This window comes from Solanum lycopersicum, chromosome 8 (assembly GCF_036512215.1).
Source record: "Solanum lycopersicum chromosome 8, SLM_r2.1".
Taxonomy (NCBI): domain Eukaryota; kingdom Viridiplantae; phylum Streptophyta; class Magnoliopsida; order Solanales; family Solanaceae; genus Solanum; species Solanum lycopersicum.
In genome coordinates, this window is record NC_090807.1 from 57,609,543 (window position 1) to 57,628,822 (window position 19,280).

General features: G+C 31.4%; 1 protein-coding gene and 1 long non-coding RNA gene across 3 annotated transcripts in view; both read left to right on the forward strand.

The window, feature by feature from the left end:
* Positions 1-3,545: 3,545 nt before the first annotated feature.
* Positions 3,546-4,610, forward strand: LOC138337787 (uncharacterized). Its single transcript, XR_011211205.1, has 2 exons — positions 3,546-3,846; positions 4,406-4,610. It is a non-coding gene; the product is annotated as an uncharacterized lncRNA (long non-coding RNA).
* A 5,366-nt stretch (positions 4,611-9,976) lies between these two features.
* Positions 9,977-19,280, forward strand: part of DCL3 (endoribonuclease Dicer homolog 3a) — a 48,787-nt gene continuing 39,483 nt past the window's right edge. Inside the window, exons 1-5 of one of the 2 annotated variants that reach the window (XM_019215024.3) lie at positions 9,977-10,178; positions 10,270-10,450; positions 16,353-16,466; positions 18,135-18,269; positions 18,382-18,451. In XM_019215024.3, the coding sequence (XP_019070569.2) occupies positions 10,066-10,178; positions 10,270-10,450; positions 16,353-16,466; positions 18,135-18,269; positions 18,382-18,451 (613 nt within the window). In that variant the 5' untranslated portion in view covers positions 9,977-10,065. 2 annotated transcript variants of the gene reach the window in all.

The following is a 19,280-nucleotide window of genomic DNA, read 5'->3' on the forward strand; positions in this document are numbered from 1 at the left end:
ATTTTCCCAATATATTTAATTTCCTCTATCTTTTATAAGTACTAATTTTCTATATAAATTTTGATTTCGTAAAATCCTTTTGAATTTTTTATTGTTTGATTATAATTACATTTGTTTATTATAATTTTTAAAATTTGATTAAATATTTATGAAGAATTATGAAAAATGAAACAAACAAAAGTTATGAATAATATTTAAGATTAGTAGCTACAAGTAAGATGAAGAGGCATGAGTTATAAATAATTCAAATATACAATTTTATTAAACATAAAATGCATTGACAATTACGCATTGGTTTGATTTATAAAATAAATAAATGAAAATAAAGTGTTAGAATACAAAAAATAACAAAAATATATATATATAATAATCGATAACTGCATAAATATTATAAATATATTTAAAACAAAAATGAATAGTGACAAATATAGATTGTTACATACACACAAAAAAAAGGCACGATGAAATTAATTTTTTTTTCAATTACTTTCTGCAATTATAATAAATGTGAAACTTCTAATCATTTTTTTTTTGTTTAAATGGAATAATTATATTAATTGTGCTTCATAACTAAAAAAGGATTAAGTCATACACGATCTCTTAAAGTCGTCTGCATATTTCATTTAAACACCTCAACAAGGACTACTACTAATTGAGCACTTAAATTATTTAAAAATTGTACCCATTAAACACAAAATGTTGATATGGCAAAAGAAGTGTTTTTCACTTCCTATAGGCGCGTGAAAATTTTTGAAATGGTGTTTTATTTTTATTTTTATTTTTTTCAAAAAAACTTACACTTTTTCTTCTTTGTTGACGGTTGACATTTAAATTAATTAAAATAATTTTTTAATATTTTTAAAAATAATATTCTTAGGTTAAAGAAGAAAGAGCAACTCCCCCCACTCCACCCCCACGCCCCTTCAAGTCATCTTCGTTCCCAAATTTAAATTTTCAAACACAACTAAAGAATCTCCATTTTTCTTTCTTTTTTATTTTTTTCAACATTCATAAAAAAAATTTAATCAAGTAATTAAATTTATAAGAAAATAGAGAAAGTAGATTTTTGAACATTGGGATAAAAAAAGTAAGTCGACGTTTCATCTCCATTTTCGATCAACTTAGAATAAATATCAAAATTCAAATAAAATGGTAAATCCACTAAACTTATCAAAAACAATATTATATAATTCGCTAAATTAATTTAGGTCCTCTTGATTTCTCCTTACAATTGATTTTTTAAAGATAACCATTGACAAACTTCCTTTATTCATCACTCTTGTACCAACTCTCTGAATATCTTTCTCTATCACGTATTAGGAATGAAAAATAATTTTTGATAAAATTAATTTGGATCCTTTCGATTTGTCTTTGCAATCGATTTCCGGATGAGTAACTATTGACAAACTTATTCATCACTATTGTATCAATCTCTTTAAATATCTTTCTCTCTCACATATTAGGAATGCAAATATTTTTTTAAAGAAAAACAAATTAGCAATTAGGAAGGTTTTGTTTGAGAAAAAAAAAATGATGAGGAGAAGATGAAGAAGAAAGGGGGTTGAGTATGGTGGGATTGAGTAAAATTGATTGTCATTTCATTTATTTTTATTAAGAAATAGATATAAGATTTTTTTGAAATAATTTTTATTTTTTTAACATAAATATAATAATCTATAGTTGTTGGGGTCAAGTGACACATGTCATCTTTTAATTAGTCATTTTTGCCACATCATAGCAAGTATATCTCACACACTTTACCTTTTTTACTAATTATCGAAAAAGGTTTAATAAGAACTAATTTTGAATAAATAAAAGTATTCAATGGGTACTAGTCTTAGTTGAGATGTCTAAATGAATTATGCAGACAACTTTAAGAGGCCGCAGATGACTTAAACCCTGAAAAAAAGTAGAATACTAATAGACCAAATGATAAGCATTGACAATACATATAACTATATAACTTATACAAATCAAAATTGAAAATTTTTTAGAAAGAAAAAGCTAACTAATAATACAAGTTAAAAAACGAAAAAATCTAGCAAATATAGACTAATTATGCTTCTTTTTTTTCCTTTTATCATCTTCCTTTGCAAGTAGATTCGACATCATAGTTTGTTACATATGTCAAATTCTTTGTCATGTGCTATCAATTGAATAAAAAAAATTATGAATAAACAAAATTATATCAAAAGAAAGAAGAAATTTAAACTATATATAGTATATTTGTATATTATTTTTTCAATAGTACTAACAATACTAAATAATAATTATCTCTTGAAATCTAACAAATATTATAGTCAAAATACATTATATCTCGAACACTGACTTTTAGAAAGAACAATTACATACTGCTATCACATTAATCATTATTAAAAAGTATTTTTTTTTATCATACTTGCTTAGTGAATGATAATATATACTTAAATTGAATATTAAGAAGGCAAACGTGCTCATTACCATGTGAACTTGAAATTTTTTATTCAATGTACATTTTAGCTAAATTCCATTTAATAACCTCAAACTTATTTATTCCTCAATCGCATATACCTTTATTGTCCACCTAACGTACAAATTGACGACAAACTCTATCGGGCGCGTAAGGAAGTAAATTTCTGCCATATCATTAAGCTATAGCAGTAAAAAATTTTATAAAAATCTTCATTTTTCTTTAATTTTTGGCATCTTTTTAGAACACTCTCTATTCTCTAACAATTCATTCTCCCTAATCCATTCTCCCTTTTTCAAATTTCAAAACTCTCTTTTTCGTTAGTTGCATTACTAAATTCATGAATTATAATATGAGACTTGTTTGTTGGGACTCTTTCAATTCTAAAAATTTCATAGACAAAATGACAATAACTTCAAACGTAGATTTCTCGATTGTAGACACTATGAGGTATATATTATTTCATATTTTTTGCTTTTAATTTGCCATTTTCTTATTATGTTATTTTTTTTAATTTTAATTTTATGAAACGTAGTTCTTATTTTGAAATTTTTGTAAGTTTGGCGATTGGTATGATCCAAAAATTTTCAACCATTTGGGTTTGTTGAAAAAGAACAAACAAGAAAAACAGTTGAAGTGACGGTGGATATTAAAACTTATTTTGAGCATTAGTTTGATATGTAATGTGATATGTTCTTTTATTTAATGTGTCGTTGAAATTTTTTTATAAATATAATTGTTATTAACGCAAGGTCTTTTGGTTCTAGGGTTTTTATTTTGTGGATTAGTTTGATTTGGTATTTTGATGATATATCTCTGCTGATTAAAGCGCTCTCTCTCTCTCTCTCTCTCTCTATCTATCTATCTATCTATATATTTTTGTCTGTTGTTTGAATTGACTTGTCCTTCTTTCATAAAACTAAAATTATATGGAATAGGTAATATGATAATAAAACACAAAATAATAATATAAAGACATCATATAACTAGTGCTTTCTTGATCATTAAACACAAACATCATGGTGTTTCGTTGTTTTAGCTAACAACTATAATATCTTAAGTTAACCACCAAAACACAAAACAATCACTACTTTAAGTTTGGTTGAACAACCACACAAACAGCAAAACACAAATCAATTTATATTTGGTTGAACAACCATACAAGCACCAAAATATAAAACAATCAATAATTTAAGTTTGGTTGTTACAAACACACAATTATCAAAGCACCAACACACATTAATTGAGAAGTTTTCTTTGAGGGAAATTTTTTCTTGGCTTGTGACCTTGTTTGAACTTCAATAGATTTTGATTTGGTTTGAATACAACACATAACACTTTGGATTTGAAGTTCTTTTTGAGTCATAGCCTGTTAGCCTTTTCATTTCAATTCCTTGGTAAGTTTAAAATCAATATCACCCTGCACATGCGAGCACAACAATATTAACCCTTTTCATGTTAGTCGATCCTTGCTGAAATATCAATAACCTAGTTATTTTAGGACTCACATTTAAAAATACAATTTTGATAAATTCATAAGACACTTACATTAAAATACATGTATACCCAGTATCAACAATATATATACATTGTCCCACAACTCTTGGACTCTTTTTATAACAACTTTTGCACCTCTTTTTGTACTAGTATTACTGCTGCTTCCTCTTTCATATTGACCTTTACCCTTTTTTTTTCAATGGAAGAGCAATGTGAGTACAAAAAAAAAGAATAAATTAACAAGTAACCTAATCTAATTTATAAAAATAAATTAATGTGAATGTACCTCTTGAATGGATGTCAGTGTAGACTTAGGTTTAGAAGTTTCAGGACAATTTCTTTTGTTATGATCTGCTTGTGTACACATTGAACATGTCGTTTTTTTCCTTATTCTTGGCAACTTCCCAACTTTTCTCACTTAACTAATTTTTCCTTTTCTGCTCTTTGGTGACTTACCAGGTATTTTTCATGCTTCAGGTGGTTCAACTATTAGGTTTCTATTTTCGGACCTCATTTTCATGTTTGGAACTAGTTGAATAAAATGAGAATATGTCTTCAGATAGGTCTTTTTTCTATACTAGCTATAAATTGCTTGTATACATTCATGTTCAAGTGATTCATTGTTGTTATACTATATGCATGTGGAATATCTTTTAATTCCCTAGATCTGCAACTACATTTCTGTTGATCCAAGTTCACAGTATACTTGTATGTGCTTCTAACACTTCAAATTCACCATCGCCATTTCATTCAATGTTACACTACATTGATTTTGTTATATTAGTATTGAATACCAGCACTGTCATTGGAGATATTTCATCTGTTCATATATCATGAACGCTCTTGACTTACTCACCCTACTCATCATTTAATGCTAATTTCTTTCAACACGATTATTATAGTCTTGTTCGTAGGTTCCAAGATTGAAGTATTGAATCTCTTTGTTATGTTGTTATCTATATTATCACATTTTGAAAAAAGTTTGAAAAAAAAAACCTTTGCAACATTTCTCCTCATTATATTTGATAAGATCCGCAACTAAATTTGTTCCCATCTTGAATAAAGCATATTAATTATACTTAAAATGTGCCTAAAAATGACTCTAGCATAAGTCCAAAATTTCTTTTTTCTCTCCATGCCTCTTCAATTTTGTGATCAGTTTGCTAATATGTGTCTAGCACACATTTTGGAAATACTTCATCTGCAGAAGCTTAGTTGCAAAATAATATAATAAGAATAGTTAAATTTTGATCAAATTAAATTAAAGACAAACAAAAATCAGTTAGCTTTTGAATATCACTAAAGATAGTGATGTGAATCATTTCCAAGACTAACATCATCTTGCATAATGATCATGAATCATTTTTATGTAAACTTATTTTCAATACTAATTACTGTTCATAGTATTGAATACAATAGGTTGTTTGTATCCTTAGCAACATCTATCAAAAGTTGACCCTTACAAATTCCTTTTGGAAAACACCATCCAGCCTTATCCATTTTCTGCATCTTTGTTGGAAATCCTTTTTCATAGCATCAGAACATATATAAGAAGAGTAAAATTGTTTCATTCCATTTTATGATTTTAAATTTGTAAGCTTCACAACATAAGTGCTAACAAATGATCTTCAATTTGTAGTCTAGGATTCTGTTAAATTTTGTCACATGATTCCTCATAATTTTTTTTAAATATTTTTTTTTTGTTTTTAAACAAACTGTCTTGCCTACATGAACATTCAATTTTTTCCTCACCGAATTTTTTATTTCCAACCCCTTTATACTACGTTGAAAAATAATTTTATCTTTTAGATACTTACATAATTTTTTTTTAAATATTGGTGGTCCTAATACATTTGTACCTTAGATTGTATGTCTTTATAGTGAAGTTTTCACTCCTCTCTTCCTTGCTTCCTACAACAATTGTGGACAACCACTTTTACACTTGACTCTTACTCTAATACTCTCATTTACATACTTGTTTAACTCCACTCATTTTTTTATAACATATTTTGTAATTGTCCCTTTAAATTTCTTTACACTATCAATTATCAAATCACATCGTTATATTACAACATCACAAATAGAATCATATATCACTCTATTACTCTTCTTTCTCCCTCTTAAACTCCCTCCTTCAAGTTAATCACAAGAAACAAGTCTTTCTTCTTCCCTTTGAAAACTACTATGATCAGAACTATCATAGTATGACTCATTCTTTGTTAGCTTACCTGAATTTTTTCTTTTGCCTTTTTCAATATGTTCATACCCTTCATCAAATCCAACTTCACCTAAAAAAATCTTTTGTTTTTCTTTCTTCTTTCTCCTTTTACTTTCTCTAAACTTTCTCATATCTTCCTTAACAATCTCTAACTCCTTATACACATCACTTTCACAGTTAATAGACTGGTCAGAATGAATAGAATCATTGTCCATATCTTTCTTTGCATTTTTGGGCACTTTGTTCAACTTTTTCTTGAACAAAAGGTTCAGTTCAATCTATTGAAGAATAACCATCATCATTTTTTGTTAGACGCCTACAACCCCAACATCCTCAACTCTTTCACTAGATGGAAAGGTAGAAGGAAAACCTAACTTTAGAATTGATTTTTTGGTTGTGCAGTTAAAAAATCATCAAATTTTTCATGTGCATTAAAAGACTCACCACTTAACTTATAGATTGACTAATATGACCTTCAGTGGGACCCATATTCTCCAAAATAGTGTCATGACACACATATTGTGTTCCCATCATGCATAGATAATGTAATGTTATAAATGTTAATGTCATTTTTCAAATGCACCAGATTACCCCCTAGAGATGAAACTGCATAAGTTTTTCCTGACTCACTAATCACAAAAACTTAGCATAAATCAGCAAGTTTATGAATTGACAAATGATCTTCATCCATATTCTCTACATATTCAATCCTACCCTCAACATATACTGGTACTACCTCATTCACCAATATACCTCCAAATTTGAACCTTGAATTGAGGTACTAAGTAGCCATAGTGACAATCTACAATCACAATAATAATTAATATGTTGTACAACACAACAACAATAAAACATATGTAACAACAGAAAAATAGAGGTAGCATAATCAAATTTTACTCATAAGCATACAATTATACAAGGAAATTATAATGTTTAACAATACAAAAACATAATACATGAATCAAAACTCTAAATTCCTACAATATTAATTTTACTCAATAGCATACAAATATACACAAGAAAATTATAAAAACCGCAACATTTAACAATATCAAAATTGAATATTGAAATCAAAACCCTAAAATCGTAATTTTACTAATAGGTCCTGATTTTTTGAACTAGTTACCGAAAACCTTAATACTCATGTATGCATATGTTGAACAAGTTCATAATAAATACATTCATTAAGTGAAATTCTAGTTAAAACTATCAAATCCCTAATTGAAAGATAAAACTCAATCTGCAACTATGGCGAAATTCTAGTAAAAAAATATGGCGTAACCTTAAACAAAAAAAGGACAAAATATAAATGAAAAAGTAAAAGAAACAAACAATAATACATCATAAGATTAGATAATCATTTCCTGGTAAGAATTTTAGACAAGATAAAAATAAAATCAATCAAACGCTTCAGGAATTGAGCAAGAACTTCACGTTTAAGAGCTGCAACTAACCAAAATCCAGAAAAGAATTTCGCGAAATCTGCCCTTTACTCCATCAATTACACTTTTTGAAGAATCAAAAGGTTTGAAATCTGTCCTTTACCACGTCGATTACACTTCTTGGAGCTTAGTGAGAAGATTAGTCAGGAAGTTTTAATCTAGGGGAGAAGGTTTACCATTTATTTATCCAGGTGCCCCTATCCTCCCCTCCCAATCTTGCTCGCTCTCCTCTCTTTAACACAAAAATATGAATTGTAACTAATAAATTATAAAACATAGTTAAGTTATTTTCGAATAACTATATGCAAAAATTCTCCATTTTTAAATAGTAACTTCTCCTACCAAATATCTTAAGATTCCTTAATTATAAATTTTTAAATACCTTTTATCACATATTCTAGGACCGCTTAATTTTAAGTATATATCTACTAATAATATTTATTAGGACTCTTTAATTCTTAAACTATATTCTTCTCACCATCTATTTTATTATTCATTATTTAAAGATTATTAAATAATAATTTAAGGAAAATTGTAAAATGTCAATGTTTATAACAAATTTTAAAGTGACAAAAAATAAATTATAATCAGTATAAAATAAGAAGAAATATAACTTTATTAATAAAATTTTTGCGTATAATTCTGTTCCTCTCTTAATTCTACTCTCCTTAAATTTATCTATGATTCGAGGACAATAAATTTAACCTCTGTATGAATATTGCGATAAAAAGTTCAATCAATATTTCTCAATATGTTCATACTTGCAATATAATATAAAATATACAAAAATTCATCGAATTATACAATTACCAAAAGTTAATAATAAAAAAAAAGGACAAACTCAAAAATCTGATCTAAATTCATAAAATAAAAAAGTTAAAAACTAGTATATACCGAATCACTCTTAACAATGATACAACTTTAATACATGAAAATCTATCAACTAGTTTTGTTCTCATCAAGTACTGTACTTTAAAAACAGCCTCACTAAAAAAAACAAAAAAAGAAAAAAAAAAGAAAAAAGGGAAGTTGTCTCACATTTACGTGGCAGTCATATATTGAACCTGTAGAGTGGAGTTGTTCGAGGGTGGAAAAAATAGAAAAAATGTAAAAGGTCAAATTTTATTTTTTTTCAAAATAAAAATAAAAAGTATTACTATCTTGATTTTAATTTACTTTAAATTATTTTTTTATTATATAAGTTCAAAATTATATGTTTGATCAACTTATAAGTCATAATGAAACTTAAATTATTTATTACAATTTCTTTGTTTCCAAAGCCCAAGTATCGTGAAGCATAATATTCAAATACAATTAACAATTGTTTTATATATTATACAAATTTAGAATACTACTTCAAAATATTTTAATGAAAATGGACAAATGTACCGTTTAACTTAATTTTGTAATTTTAAATAGCTATTTCTTTCTTAAATAAATCACAGGTTTATCCAAATGTTTAACAACTGACACATATTTATTCTTTTTGTTAACATATTTATTATTGAATTAATTAAATAAAAATCTGAAATTATTTTTCTTTTAATTCAAAAAATACCATATAACTTAAAAAACTTACAAACTCCAAATTTTATCCGTCCAGACTCGAACCAAATGAAAAAGATTTATCCCAAACCGTCTTTTATACAATTACAAAATGATTTTGAGTCGAATTTAAATAATTTTTTTTTTTATTGGGTAGAGTTTGAATGAATAAAAATAATAGATAAGATTTTTTTAAAAAAAAATTACGTAACATTTAAAGTTTTAAAATAAATAATTTTAGGATTTCTAGATTCAATCCATTAAGTAAGAGGGAAAATAAACGTTTTGTTAGACGAAAATGATATACATGCACCATTTTATTAAATATTGAGAATATATATATGTATAAATATTATTTATTTAATGAGGAATAAATTTGCTTTAAAGGTAAAGAGAATATTTTCCCGCTATATTTTATAGTGGAGTTTCATTAATGTGAATAATTTACAAATAGTTAGACACACTTATTATTAATAATAAGTTTATAAATGGTCTAATAAAACGAAAGAATTTGAAAGAAATAAAAATATTTATTTTCATCAATAATATAATATTTTTAATTTCTTGTATTATAGAATTTAATCATATAATATGGAACCAAAACAAAAAAAAGAGATTTTTGATTTAGTATTGTTGTTCGAATAAACCACATTTTGTAATTTAATTAGATTGACATAAATAGACTATCAAAAAATGGAGTATATGATAAATTAAGGAATAAATTAGTTTTACACAAAAAAAAAAGAGAAAAGAAAAGAAAAAACTCAAAAAAGCTCATTTATTGGGAGGAATAAAAGAATTAACAAAATATATATAATGTATGTGTAGAGAATCTCTCAGTACATATTTTAGCTCTTCACGCCCTTGGCATTGCTGCTGAGACTTTGAGGATTCTCTTTGAGAAGAAAGACAAAATGGAGGAAGAGAAGCAAGAAAACCCTTTGAAGAGAAACTTTGAAGCTTTTAGTAGTGAAGCTGAAAAGATGGATGTAGAGAAGAAGAAGATAGAGGAGTTTATACCCAGAGAGTAAGCAAAACTATTTGTGTTTTTTTCTTCAATTTTTTGTTTTGTGCTTAAAACATGTAGTTGAAATTGCATGTTTTTTTTTTGTTTTTAGGTATCAGTTGAAGGTGTTTAAAGTGGCTATGAGGAGGAACACCATTGCTGTACTGGATACAGGGGCTGGGAAGACTAATATAGCAGTGATGATGATTAGAGAAATTGGGATAACGTTGAGGAATGATGATGAGAAGAAGTTGATTGTGTTCTTGGCACCAACTGTTCATCTTGTTCATCAGGTATGTATCTTAAGAGAATGTGGTTTAGAAACTCTTGATTATGGAGAATTGGTATATGTACTGAGTGCCGTTTTCCCTTTTTTTCTCAAAAAGGAAAAAGAAGAATTGGTATATGTACTGAGTGCCCTTTCCCCCTTTTTTTTCTCGAAAAGGAAAAGAAAAGAAGTCCAATTAAGCTTGCTGTTGGATAATTTTTTTTCTTTTTTACTTCTATTATCTAATAGCAGTTACTTTGATTTCTGCCTAGAATCATCAAAAAGTTAATTTTTATTTTGATGAAGTAAGATATTGTATTAGAAAGGCATGAAGGAGATGCAAATTATATACACAAAAACATGATTAACTCATGAGAACAAAAACACCAATCTAATGAGGGAGTTAGCCACAAGCAAAAGAATGGTCGCTAAGCCATGTTGAGGGAGCTAATGAAATCCAAGAGGGGTAATATATAATTTACCGGGGATAAATTGATCCAATGGAAAAGGTTAACAAGGCAAAAGGATTTCAAACTGCTTATTGAACTAGAGACACCATCAAAACATCTTAGATTCCTTTCCTTCCAAATACACCAAAATATGCATGATGGGATCATCTGCCAGGTCTTCTTGATGGGGCTATCAACTTCTCTAAGACTCCAAGCCTTAGAATTGACATATAACAAAAACTATACTAATTTACAGGGGAGGAGACACTCCAAGCCTCAAAAATTGACAGGTTTCTTTATTCATCAGATTGGAGTGAGTTGTTCAGGGCTATCAAACAATACACAATGCCAAGAGTATTTTCAGATCATAAACCCATCATCCTGGAAAGTGGAGATTGGAAGGAATCTCCATCCTACTTCAAATTTGAGAACATGTGGCTTCAAGCAGAAGGCTTCATTGATATGATAAAAGGATGGTGCAGTCCTACATTATTCAGGGAACCCAGACTTTGTGCTGTTGCAGAAACTCAGAAACCTAAAGAAAGACATTTCTAAGTGGAACAAGGAGGTGTATGGAAACATTGAAACCCAAAGAACTAAAGCTCTTTTGGAATTAGGGAAGTTGGATCATTTAGCTGAACTCAGAACCCTTTCAACACAAGAAAACACAGTCCTTGAATCTGAAACAGCAACTTCAACAAATTGCAACAGCTGAAGAGATCTCATTGAGGCAAAAATCTAGATGCTTATGGCTTAAAGAGGGGGACAAGAACAGAAAGTTCTTTCAGAGAATGGCCAATTCATATAGAAGGGGTAACTCCATTGACAGACTGAGAATAGGAGATGAACTGATTGAAGATAAAGGAAGGATACAAAAAATGGCATTCTGGAGTATTATCAACAAATATACAAGGAAGCTGAATCCTGGAGAGCTTCAGCTGTTTTTGAGAACATATCCACTCTAAGTATGGAAGAAAAGGAGGAACTTGAACTTCCTTTCACTGAATTGGAGATCTCTAATGCTCTTATGGCTTGTGCCCCTGACAAAGCCCCAGGACCTGATGTTATACCATGGCTTTCTTCCAAAAATATGGTGCTTCATTAAAGAGGATATACTAGCAGCTTTCAATTTCTTTCACCAGAATTGCTAAATGGCGAGGTCTTTTAATGCTTCTTTTATTGCTCTAATCCCAAAGAAGAAAGGTGCTCTATAGCTTAAAGACTATCAGCCTAAAAGCCTCATAGGCAGTGTCTATAAGTTGTTGGTTAAAATCCTAGCAGAAAGGATGAAAAATGTGATGAATTCTTTAGTCTCGGGGCAGAAGAGTGCATTTTTAAAGAAAAGGCAAATAACTGATGCATCCTTGATTGCTAATGAGGTGCTAGAATAGAGAATCAAGAGTGGTGAGTCTGGGATCTTATGTAAATTGGACATAGAGAAAGCCTTTGACCAACTTAACTGTGCCTATCTAGTCAACATACTGAAACAAATGGAATTTGGTGATAGGTGGATAAGATGGATATACTTCTGCATTCAACAGTGAAGTTCTCAGTTTTGATCAACAGAAGTCCAGTTGAACTTTTTTCTACTCAAAAGAGGTTGAGGCAGGGGGATCCACTCTCTCCTTTTCTATTCATTCTGGCTATGGAAGGACTATCTCAGTTGCTAGCTAGGGCTAAAGAACTTCAATGGATTCAAGGATTTCAAGTAGGCAGCAATCCAACCACCACTGTCAATGTCTCTCACCTTCTTTATGCGGATGACACTCTCATTTTTTGTGGAGCTGACAGGCAACAAGTCTCCAATCTAAACACCACCCTTATAGTTTTGGAAGCTATCTCCGGACTTTATATTAACATGCTCAAAAGTGTTATATATCCGGTTAATCAGGTGGACAATCTAGTGGAACTTGCTGGCATACTTAGTTGCAAAATAGGGTCGTTACCCACCACCTATCTAGGTCTTCCCCTAGGGGCAAGTTTCATATCTTCTGGAATTTGGAATGGAGTTATTAAAAAAATGAAAAGAGACTTGCTACATGGAAAATGCAGTACCTCTCAATGGGAGGTAGGCTCGCTCTCATCAACAGTGTACTAGATAGTATTCCTACGTACTGCATGTTTCTATTTTCGATACCAGGTTCAATTTTGAAACAAATGGATAGGCTCAGAAGGAGATTTCTATGGGAAGGAAATAGTCTCACTTACAAGTACTCTCTAAGTAAATGGAAATCAGTAACTCAACCTAAGTTTCAAGGAGGCTTGGGAATCAGAAATCTCCAACTTCACAATAAGAGCTTACTGATGAAGTGGCTCTGGAGATATGGACAAACTGAGGCTGGGTTTTGGAGAGACATCATCAAGGCTAAATATGGCATTCAAGATCACTGGTGTCCAATGAAAAGCACTGAACCCCATGGTGTTGGGGTCTGGAAACACAAGCAGTTTCCAAGATAATTTCTTCGAGGACAATCCTTCAAGGCTGGTAATGGACTCAAGATCAGATTTTGGCAAGACAAATGGCTTGGGAACACTAGGCTAAAAGACTATTTCCCCTCCTTGTTCCAGATAGCCTCCAATAAAGAAGTAACTGTACAGAGACAACAACTATTGGACACCTATTTTTAGATAGAACTTCCAGGATTGAGAGATCAATGACCTCCTTTCCCACTTAGAAACTCTGCAAAACACTACACTGGTGGTCGAAGATCAAGACAAGATTCTTTGGGGCAATTCTAAGGAGAAGACCTACACTGTGAAAGAATGTTACAAAAATTTGAGCTCCCAGAATGGCATTCTACTAATTTGGCCTTGGAAACATGTCTGAAAAACTAGGCAACCCCTCAGAGTTTCTTGTTTCACCTGGACAGCCTTGAAGGAAGCATGTCTAACACAAGACAACCTCAGGAAAAAAGGTGTAATCCTCATCAACAGATGTGTCATGTGCAAGCAAATCAATGAGAGTGTTAATCACCTTTTTTTGCACTGCCCTGCAACAATTAGCTTATGGTATTATTTCTACTCTATGCTTGGCCTACAATGGGTAATGCCCTACAACATGAAGGATGCTTAGGCCAGCTAGATACTGTGGAAAGTTGACAAATCCATCAGAAAGATCTGGAGAATGATCCCAGCAGCCATTTTTTGGACATATGGAAAGAGAGAAACAACAGATGCTTTAATGGAATATCAACCTCTTTATGCACTCTTAAAGCCCAATGTCTAGTTAGTTTATTTAGCTGGCACTTTTTTGCCAATGTAAACAGTGTGGATAACCTTTCGGATTTTGTTAGTCCTTTATCTCTAGTACAGTAGAGTAGTAGGGTTCCCTATTAACTGTTTCACAAGTTTTTGCCAAGCTAGCTCCATATTTTCTGTTTGGAGCAGCTTTCTTGCACACGGTGCTTTTGCAACTTTGCATCTTCTTGATGCTTTCTAATGTCATTTAATTACTTTATGAAAAAATCTTCCAACTACTTCTTTGACACTCTGTGGGAGAATCCAGTTGATTTTAGCTATTGAAATGAATATATTCCAAAGAGCTGCTGCCACTGGATTGTGCAGAAACAGATGATTCACTGATTCCAGGATATTGGGGGACATGAATCATCCGTTTACGAGCTGATGTTCCCTCCTATTTAGATCGTCCAAGGTTAGGATAGCATTCCTGAGGGTAGTCCAGGTGAAACACTTGATTTTAGGGGGTAATTTAGTCTTCAAATTAGTTTCCATGGCCTCTGGTCTATCATGTCATTTGAAGAGCACAACTTGTGGTATCCTTCCTTCACTGCGTATATTCCTTTTTCAGAGTTGCCCCATTTTAAGCTATCAGGCAAGTGAGAGGTCATTGAGGCTCCTTCTAGAGTTCTGAAAAAATCGAAGAGCTCATTAAGCTCCCAGTCCTGAAAATTCTTTCTAAAGCGAGGTGCCCATATTCAACCTTCTCTTTTTTGAGCCACTGAAGCGGTATCAGAGACTATCCAGTAAATAACAGGGTGGGAGACATTGAGAGATTGATTGTTAAGCCATCTATCTTTCCAAAATTTAACTGAGCCTGAAGGACACCTCTTGGAAGAATTCCTCTCTTAGCTTGTTAATATACTTCCAAGGTCCAACTCCATATGGGTCATTATTCTGCTTGGTAACGTAATAGGGTATCTATTTTCACTCCTCAGCTTGAGGAGTCCATGTAAGAATTGAGGAGTGGATTTCCAAAAATAAAAAGACAAATAATGATTGTGTTTATTTTTCTTAGCAAGCATGTCTCTCAGTGGAGTTCTTTTAAGTGTTGACCTGTTTTGCCTTGAACCTTACAATTTTTTCTTTTCCTTTCTTTCCTTTTTCTTGAACCTGTATGTGAAATATCATAACAATTACTTTATTAATGACTTATAAAAAAGGTTCAATTAGTAAAGAATTTTCTCCAATTTTACCAGCTAATACTGTAAGACCTTAATTTAATTTTGATAATCTGCATGTTGGCCAAATTGAACAACTGTCAGCTTCGTTGAATCGAAATGGTATGTTGTAAACAAAACATGCTAACCATGGAAGGAATAGCTGGAATGCAATCACTTTGATGTCTACTTTGCTAAAATGTCTCTAGATAAGCATGATTCATTGCCATTGTCTCATAATATTATTGTTACTGCTATTATTCCTTTTGTTTATCCAATAACCAAGAAATCCTTTAGGACTAGTGATGTACAGTGCAAAACTCAACGGATTATGTGCCTGCCCCTCCGTTGTCTTTATCTTTTTTATGAGAAATGACTTCATTAAACCATGTTCATATATTGGAGTATGAATGTATGATACTTTGACTAAAAGAAGGAATATATACATTTGATAACCGTGGTGTCCGGACCAGCTTGCGCGCACCTCGACTAGTTTCACGGATACCTGCCATCTCCCACCACCAACAACTGCAGGTACCTGATAACTCTGTCCATCAAGGGTAGGGAAGATGGGAAGAAATCACCTAGTGTTTTTGTCATTATTGTGATTTGAACCTGAGGCCTCATGGTTCTCACCCACTTTATTGAGGTGACAAGCCCAATCATGAAGCAGTGGGAGTGGTGTATTCCTTGTTCCTATACACAAATAGAAGTCTCTAAAAGATATGAAAGGAGAGAAAAAGAGAGTAGTGATCGAATTGATTCCTAACAATGCCAGGATGTAACTGTAGGTAGCCCTAATTTGTCCGACCCATATCCAGTTTGCCAGCAAGCTTGGAACAAGCAATTTGTTTGTTTCCAATTCAAGAACTCAAAACTTTTAGAGCTTCCACTGTGCTGTATTCATTAAACTCCTTAATGAGCATGCCTTTTCCCAAAATTATAAACTTTAGAGGGGTTTTGAGCGCTAAATGATTTGCATCAACTTAAAGTTTGAGTTTGAGCTGTATCAGTTTGGTACTTTGGAATGTGTTCAATTGTTGATGATGCTAATCCTTGTTTATTTACAACATCATTGCAGCAATATGAGGTTATACAACATCATACACACCTTGGTGTTCAAGAATATTATGGGGCCAAAGGAGTTGATGAATGGAATGCAGAATCCTGGAAAAAAGAAACTGATGATAATGATGTAAGTGGTTCCCCTTTTCTTGGTTTTCTGTACTGAAGGTGTTTGTGCTAAAATAATTGTATGATAATCGATATGTGCCATGCAAAGTTGACTTTTACAATCACAATATGACTAGCTCAACTGTGGTTCTGTAGTCAAGATATTATCATTTGACAAATAGTCACGTGTAAGAATCAAAGAGCTTCTGTTGATCATTGAAGTAAATCCCTTAAACAGGTCAAGTTACACTATGCATAAATCTTCATATTCTGCCCAGTTTGCTTTGTTTATTGGTTTATTATAGCTCATCGCAAGATTCATCGACTGGAATCCGGTTTTATTTCCATTATACTTATTTCCATTTTATTTAGTTAGTAGAACCTTCTAACTATATATTACTCTTCGACAAATTCTCCTGTTTCTCTTGTTTTTTCTCTAACGACGGGGAATTCTAAATTAATTACTTATCTTATTTCTTCTTTAATTAGAAATGCTTTAAAGATTTCTATTTATTTCTATAAGTAGAATCAGGAGGTCTTTATTTTCATTTTTTTCTTAGTGATTTAGAATAGCACACGTAATCAAATAGAAGAGAATGTATAGGAATTGCCATCTGAAGATTTAGAAGATCTTGTGTCGGTATATTTCTTTATTATTAAATTAATATTTAATAATAGTATTAGGATTCGAATCCAGGTGGAAGGGTTTTTCTTGGTTGAATACAGAAAAAGAAGACTGCCTTTTTTTGTTGTGCTTCGCTAGGTCGAGGTAAGTAAGGTATACGAAGGAAAAGCCTAATTGACAATGAAAGTGACCCCAAAACCTAATAGTCTCTTCGACTATCATGATTCAAATATTTCTATGTAAAAGTTATTTATTGCCCTTATTGAGGTTATGGGCACTGCAGTAACTTGTTGATGAATGACAAAAAAATGTCAAATGATCAGCCCTTCTGATTTTTATGATTTCAGTGCTTAAATTTCTTGGTCTACACAAGAACGTATTTAACTCGAACACTCTGTGCCTAGCATGCCGCTTTCTGGTTGTACATTCTGATATTTATGATTAATATTTTAAATTTAGTGCCACACTCAATGTTCTCTGCATGTTAGTTGTCATCTTAGGTTGATCGAAAGTCTATTTAAGCCAAATTCGCTGATCAGGTCTGAGCCGCATAGAATTTAAGACTAGTCTGACCAATTTCTTTGCTGATCACATGTAAAAATTGTTCGTGTGATCGCTCTTGGCTACCAGAAATTAGATATTTGTTTAGTAGTCAATCTTAGTTAGCAAAAATGTGCATGCATGAATCCTGATCGTACGAGATTACACAAGTCTTCTGTTACCTCTCAAAAGATTATTTGTGAGTCTGGCACACATTCTTTCTCTCATTATCCATAAAAGCAACTTTGTTGGTCTCTTAAGTGGGTTGGGTTAGAATAAAACAACATTTTATGTGCTTGGAGGAGATAAAATTTGAGGTGAGAGTGATCCTATTTCTAAGTCTACATCCAACTAGAAATTGTAGACACTATCAGATCCAACATTGGACTCGGTAATACTACTTTGACTTGAAACCTCTGCGATCTTTTTCTTTATGTTGACTTCTTCTTGAGCAAGGCTACCTATGCTTTTTAGAGTAATTTATGGATGGGCTTTAAATATTTTATTGGTATGCATTTATTATAGGTTTTGGTTATGACACCCCAAATTTTCTTGGATGCACTGAGAAAGGGTTACATAAAATTTGATACAGTGTGCTTTCTGATACTAGACGAGTGCCATCGTGCCAGTGGTAACCATCCCTATGCTAGGATTATGAAGGTAAGCCTCACTTCTTTCATGTGCCTTTTTCCTTATTTCTCTTCTCAAACTTTTCTCATCTTATCGTTATCATGTTGGACATGCTCCTGTTCACTCTCTATAATCAACCAAGGAATTCTATCATCTCTCCAGAAAAAGATCAAAGGTTTTTGGGATGACTGCTTCCCCTGTGATTAGAAAAGGTAACTTTTGGCCTTCCTCGTGCTCTGCCTACTTCTCTTTTCCCAAATCACTCACACATCAATAAATAAATAACTAAAACATGGATAAAGGTGTTTCAAGGCAAAATAAATTCTGTAATGCTTATGACGAAAAGGGTGCAGTAATCCCCATCCCCCCAATCATTTCTTCTTTCCTGTGATTTAGACCTGTGGAATTCAGTGTTTTCTTTAATTATCAATGTGTCACATGATGGCTCTAGTGACAAATATTTAAGTTTCTGGTGACTGAGTTATCTGAAAAGATATAGAAGAGATCTTTGTTCTTCCTTTGCTCACCATTTTCTAGTTTGATACAATTTTACTTACGTGTATCGGTGTAAATGTTGCAGAAGTGAAATTAGATGCTTGAGATCTCTGTTTTTTTTTGATTAAGTGCAATAGAGTGGAAGAGTTTTGCTATTCTTAACCACTTCTTACATGCCATAGCTCTTGCTACTTTGCCATTTTCGTTCTTCACTTCCTCATTAGTTTTTGCGTTTTCACTGTGTCTTTTATTGTTAGAATAGGAGTAGGATCAAGAATAAGATCTCAATGTAATAATGTAGAGATACAATTCAATAATATTCTTCTCCGATATTTCTCACATTCATTATAGAAGAATTTGTTGCCTTTCCTCTGCCATCTGTTGATTATATTCTTCGTTTTACTAATGTACTATATTTATTCTCTTATATTTGTTTTACTTCCATGAAAAATTAAAAGAAAATTGCCTACTGAAATTATACACATGTCTGCACGTGTGCATACTTGCATCACCTTGTAGTGGGATGTAATCAGTTCTCAATTTTAT